Genomic DNA, 6,729 nt, shown 5'->3' on the forward strand with positions numbered 1-6,729 from the left:
AATAGAAAAACAGAAGTATGTGAAACACATTTGATTAGCAATAAAATGTTGAAAAAAAATACTTTAACATGACAAACAGAATATGTGAAATTGTGAATTTGTTGATAGGTTGATAGGTTGAAACGAGAATGTGAAAAGCTATGGAATTGGTTCAAATTTGAAAGGTATGTAGAGGTCAATAAGTGAAGATGCTTCAAGAACCATTTCCTTAGCATCTCTCTCTCTCTCCACCATCCATTCCCCTAATTCTTTGCCATGAAGCAATACATATCGCATATATGATGTTCTTGAATGAGGTTAGATTTCTCTAGATGATATAAACATTAAAACTATATACCAATTTTCTATTATTAATTCATTACAAATCTATTTTCTCAAAGATATAAATTTTCTCTCCCGCCAAGTATTCAACACGGTGATCATCTTGGCATTTGTTGGAATGACAACCTAAATATCACACCTTTGCAATTAAATTGTAATCTTAAAATTCAATTATTTGGGCCCATTTATCCATTTCAAGAACAAAGATTCTCTTTACCCATTTCTCTCCCCAACAAAATATCAATACAAGCCATATATTGTTGAGTTGAACCGGACAAGAATGAGAATTTGCCTTCCTAGTGGAGGATGAGGGTTGCAAGTCTTCTAACCGGTTTGATTTGAGAGACTAATTGTGATTTGATAAAGTTGTGCTTTGGGAAAATAGTTATATTCTTTTTCTTGCTCCATTGATGATGAACATCTCTTTGACTTGTTTTTTTATAAGAATAATATATAATATTGTTCATAAATAATTGATAAGGTATAGATACACCAAGAAGTTATGTTTATGAATTAAAGAGAACGTATATACAAGCAAATAACTAATTTGGTCTAGGTTTGTGGTTAACATGGTTCCTCTTGCCACATGAATAAGAGTAGCGGGTACAAGAGCCAAGTAGAAGTGCAAGAAGGGCGAGACTCTTCTGGTTTGAAGCAATCTTGGTGGTTGTGTTGTGGCGTTCTTCATCTTTCATGAGATGGGAAAGAGGATGTAAACATCGTGAACAACACGTTAGAGTGACCCCAAGGCCATAGCCTTAGGGATCTCCGATGGTCAAGTCAATGTATTATGTATGTATCCGACATACACATATATGTAAGTGCATAATGAGAGAGGCAAAAGTATGTCTAATTAGGAAATGGGGACAAAGAGTTAATCTGTCATTTTCGAAAATCTAACAAATATTTGGACAGTAGTTAGTGTTAGACCACAAAGATGTTACAAAATAACAACCACAGATCTCAAACATATAACTTTTGAAGTTAGACCTTTAAGGTATTAGTTTTGACCAAAACATGGACTATGTATGTAATTTACTCATAACAATTATATATAAAGAGTCGGCTTCTATATGCATATATACAATTAATAAATTAATGGTTAGATGCTTCTATGTAATGCATTTGGTGCGTTTTTGAACTTTTTTGTAACAATGTCTTATTGTTGAAATGGATGGTTGTTTGGATATATAGTCAAACTAATACTTATTATTATTATTTTTTTTAAATATTAAAAAACACTGGTGACACTAGTTGTTTAAGATATAGATTTAATAAATAATAAAAGAGCAAACTTAAAATCTTAATTAAATCACTAGCAATTGATAAGACAATATAAAACACAAATTAATTTAAGTGAATTTATGTTGTGATGACCTCTTAAAGACGTAAAGGAATGATATCAAGAGTGAAGAAAAGCATACCCACTAATCTATCCACATTCTTCCCTTTTTCTTTTTTCTTTTATTAATGTTTGATTTTTTTCTTTTTAATAAAAAAAGCTAGCGTTGGCATCTCAAAACAAGAATCACCAACACATTCAAGCAACCTACTTGCATCCCCCAAATTCCAATTTACCAAAGTGCCCTCACATTCCCCTTGCATATATCAAAAAGTACATAAAAATAAAAATAAAAAAAATACAAATAAAAATACAAATCGGATTTTAATAACCAAAACTATAACCCGTATTAATATCCTTCACTTTCACTGTCAAGACCAATTTCACTTTAAGAAGGAAGTGACTTTGTCTACTCCTTAACTTTTATTTATGTAATTTTTAAACAAGTTACAACTGATTTAGATAATAATCAGGCAATCCGTAATCATTCATTAGTGACACACAAAATTACTTTTTTGTTAGAGTGACGTTATCCTTGACAACGAAAGTGAAACTTTCGATTGCCATTTATCAGGTATAAGATTATTATCGACTAATGGATTATAATTCAAATAAATCTAATTTGAAAAGTAAAATAATATAAGGGAATATATATAAAATGAGAAAAATAATATATGGTAACATGTAGAAAAAAGCAAGCAAGAAAAGCATATATAGCTTCAAACCAACTCCATCCTCCGAACTCTTTACCATTTTCCTTAGCATTCAAGATTTATCTCACATCATCATCATCTTCAATTCTCAAAATCAACATATTTCATTTCAATCCACCAACATCAATGGAAGAAACCACAATCAACAACCCACAACTCCCTCCAAACCCAACCAAATTCTACACTCACTTCTTGTACAAAGCCATTTTTGTATCTCTTTTCCTCTTACTTCTTCCCTTATTCCCATCTCAAGCCCCTGACTTCATCAATAACAAAACAATAAACACCACAAGTTGGGAGTTCCTACAACTTGTCTTTGTCGGGATCGCGGTCTCCTACGGCCTTTTCAGCAAACGAAACGACGAAACCCCGAAAGAAGAGGGCCCGTTTAAGCCCGATAACGCGCAGTCTTACGTGGCTAGACTGCTTCAAGTGTCATCTGTTTTTGATGATGATACGGATAACCCGTCTGCATCCGGGTCACCCGACAAGGTTCAAACATGGAACTCTCAATATTACCGGGGCGAACCAATCGTAGTCGTTGCTAAAGAATCCGATGACACCACAACCGTAGAAAAACCTCTGCTTTTACCCGTTCGCAGCCTGAAAACACGCATTTCTGAATCATCTGTACCCGATTCCAAACCGTTTAACAGGTCGAATTCGAGGCGCATTTCAAGAAATTTGAGTAGATTGACTCCAGACGAATCAGAACCCGAACAGAACATTGTTCTACGGTCACCAATACCATGGAGATCAAGATCAGGAAGAATGGAAGTCAAAGAGGACTTTTCACAAACACCTTCTGTGCATGATACTTCTGACACCAATAATCCAATCGAATCACCATCTTTCCGGTACCAATCTTTAAAGTCTTCAAAACCCGGATCAAACCCATCACCAGAACACAAACCCCACCCTTCATCTCCAACATTCCGTTCAGAAATCCACTCAATCGAAGACGTTACCTGGAAAAAGACCACAAACAGAGCAAATTTCTCACAAATCCCACCTCCGCCACCACCGCCGCCACCTCCGCCGCCACCCCACCGTCCGGCAACCATGAATCACACTCACAACACAACCAATTTCTACCCCAACAGAGAATTAAAACGAAACTCAAGAAGCGTGCCAGAACAATTTCAAAACAGGGGAAGAATAGGAACAGAAACAGAGCACAGAAGAATTCGAAGTAATAATTCGTTGAGAACACGAAAAGAAGCTGAATTGGATGAGTATTTATCACATGATAGGGAAATTGAAAGGTTTATTGAAAGAAAAGGGAGTCAGAGGAAGAAATTTATGGAAGAAGATAGTGATTATGCAAAAACAGAGGAGAAAGAAACGGTGGAAGAAACAGGGGATAGTGAGAAAGAAGAAGGGGGTTATGTAAAGGATGAAGAGACGGTGGAGACTGATAATGGGCCAGATGTTGATAAGAAAGCTGATGAGTTTATTGCAAAGTTCAGAGAGCAAATTAGGCTACAGAGAATAGCTTCAATTAGGAAATCAACTACACAAAACGGACCCAGGTGAGGTGAGGTTAAGTGTTGTTATTGTTTTTAAAGATTTTAAAGATCATAATCACTTTGTAAGATTACATGGGTTTTAACTTTTTATTGGTTGATCCTATGATATAAAGTTATAAACTATTGTTTGTTTTTGCGTCGTTTTAGTTTGGGCACGGTTATTTTTTAGCGTTAACAAATGACGTAGATGTAGTCGAGAAAGAAATGCTTTGGTTATATAACTGTTTTATATATCGTAGTTTAAATGGTATGTGATGATGTTTGTATTATTCAAAATCAGTTTGCTATGCAACGATAATATAATCTTAAGGGTTACAACCTAGCGGTTTTAAGGTAATAAGGTGTGATGATAAGATGGTCCTTTTCATGAGATTGAGCATTCAAGTTATGTGGTAGACAAAGGTATTGATTTAGGAGTAAACAAAAGGGTGTGTGAGATCGCTAGTAAAAAAACGATAATATCTATGTCATTTCAGATTTATCTCAGTTGTGATATTAGTTCATTCAAAATTTTGATGCATAGCATGTAGTGCTGACCAGCCCTTGAATTACAAAAGCAAGCTAACAAAATTCCATTCCATTTGATAAAATGGTATATTTGGAGACAAGTGCGGTCAAAAAGCAAGAAAACAAGTATTAGATCATAAAGATATAAAGCTAACAATATTTTATATTTAAGGAAGACAATATATATCCGTTTATTAAATTATTTTGATGCTGAAACCGATATAATGTAATTCTTAGGTCTGGTACATACAACATTTTTAGGATAATTCTTAGGTCTCGCACATACACAACATTTTTAGGTCATAAATACGGTCTCTCAAAAGTACCCTCTTAAGTCATAGATGATGTTTATCTCTCATAACCACCCCCCCCCCCCCACCCATACTTTGGCATCTCTCTCTTTATAAATTTGGTAAAAAAATCAATAGACTAATTTCATTAGAACAATCACCCCATTAAAAAACAGGGTAGCAAACAACACAAACAAAAAAGACTACATTAGGACCAAAAAAACTGAAGACTTCACATTGCCAACAGTCTCCTCAACCCTGGTCTCCTTGTTAAAGAAAAAAAATCATTCAAAGCCTTCCATATCCGTCAACAAGAAATGATGACAATACCAATATACCATGAAAGACTTCCTTCTCTCTATCTCCCAAACTAACATGATCATGTAGCTCCAGCAAGTCTCTAACCGAGAAGCAAAAATCTAAGGAGCCCGACACCAATAACTAATAGCTTGCCACATCAAGGAGGCCACCATACAAGCTGAAAATATGTGGTCCAATGTTACTGGATTTGAGATACACAACGAACAACTTTATGAGTTCACATGGATATCTTCTATTTTCTATTTAAAGCCACCAACGTAGAAAGTCGGTTCATTTCCGCTCGCCAAACAAATATATCACACTTAATTGGAACCCATTTTACAAATTGGCAACAATTGACGAGCCCTTAATCACCAACAAACCCAGTATCTCTTTTATCGAGTCTCTCATTAAATTTTTCATAACCCTGATGGACATATAACAATGAGAAATTTTGTCTCTGAGTTTCAAATTTTATACTTGGTATTTATACTAGTTCATACAACTAACTTGTTAACTAACTGCCCAACCATTTAACTAATTATTATTTTCATGTTACACTTTTTAAGTTTCATTTATAATTTAAAAACATCGGCATCTAGGTGTAGTTTGAAAATAATATAGAAAACAAATAACAAAATGCGTACATTACATAATGAAAATGAACAAAATGCATACATTACATATTGAAAATGGGCATACTAAGTGGGTTGTTGTCTTGTTGAGACTGACCCAAGCAAGAAATATTTGTTGTTTTGAGTTAATGAGTCCAAAAGAAAGCTTGAAAACAAATTCGAAAATAGGTTGGGGCAGGAAAGGCCCCAAGTAAAGACAAAGGCCCACTCGCATATCTTTTTTGCATGCTAGTTAGGGCACAACAACATGAAGTCACGTAGACCCAATTGTAAAGCCCATTATGAATAAATGTATTTTATAAAGATTTAAGAATAAGGAAGTAGGGAGCAAAAAAATGTTAACGTAAAAAAATATTTTGAAAACAATTCTATAAAAATTACCGATTCTGTTCTGGTTTTTCACGTTGGTTGTTATGTCTAAACCATAAATCAAACCTACCGTACAACATTTATAAGTTGGTCGATCAAAAACTTTTAAAAAGGCAATGACATAACTAATTATTTACAAATTTAGACGGTTACACGGGTTTAAACCAGTTCATGAATTTAACTATATCACTTTTTATCTTTTATGCCTATGGTTTAGGCTATTAACCTCTGTAAAGTGTTGACTGCTTTCTGAAAGATTACCACACACCATTGTCCTTTTCCCCTTTCTTCACAAATTAATTTGTCTTCTCTCTCCAACTCCTTTCAAAAAGAGTAAATTACAAAAATCGTCCTTTATGTATGTCATTTATTGCAAATTGTATCTTTTATTTTCAATAATTACGAAAAACATACTCGATGTTTGCAAACCCATGCAAATTATATCCTTTAACCCTAACTCAGTTAATTTTTTGTAGTTAAATCTGATCAAATAGACCCCACATGAGGGTATTTTCGTCATTTTACTCTCATGTGAGGTCTATTTGGTCAGATTTAACCACAAAAATACCATCATATGGGGTCCATTTAGTCAGATTTAACCACAAAAAAATAACTGAGTTAGGGCTAAAGGACATAACTTGCAAGGGTTTGCAAACATTGAGTACGTTTTATGTAAATATTAAAGACAAAGGACACAGTTTGCAATAAATGATATAATAAAGG

At 34.2% G+C, this 6,729-nt stretch overlaps 1 protein-coding gene across 1 annotated transcript; it reads left to right on the forward strand.

Moving 5' to 3' along the window:
- The first annotated feature begins 2,368 nt into the window (after positions 1-2,368).
- Positions 2,369-4,043, forward strand: LOC110921746 (uncharacterized protein DDB_G0284459). Its single transcript, XM_022166095.2, has one exon. It carries the CDS (start codon positions 2,503-2,505, stop codon positions 3,910-3,912), a length of 1,410 nt encoding a protein of 469 aa, XP_022021787.2. The 5' UTR covers positions 2,369-2,502; the 3' UTR covers positions 3,913-4,043.
- Positions 4,044-6,729: the final 2,686 nt, after the last annotated feature.

The sequence above is a fragment of the Helianthus annuus genome, chromosome 17, assembly GCF_002127325.2.
Source record: "Helianthus annuus cultivar XRQ/B chromosome 17, HanXRQr2.0-SUNRISE, whole genome shotgun sequence".
NCBI lineage: Eukaryota > Viridiplantae > Streptophyta > Magnoliopsida > Asterales > Asteraceae > Helianthus > Helianthus annuus.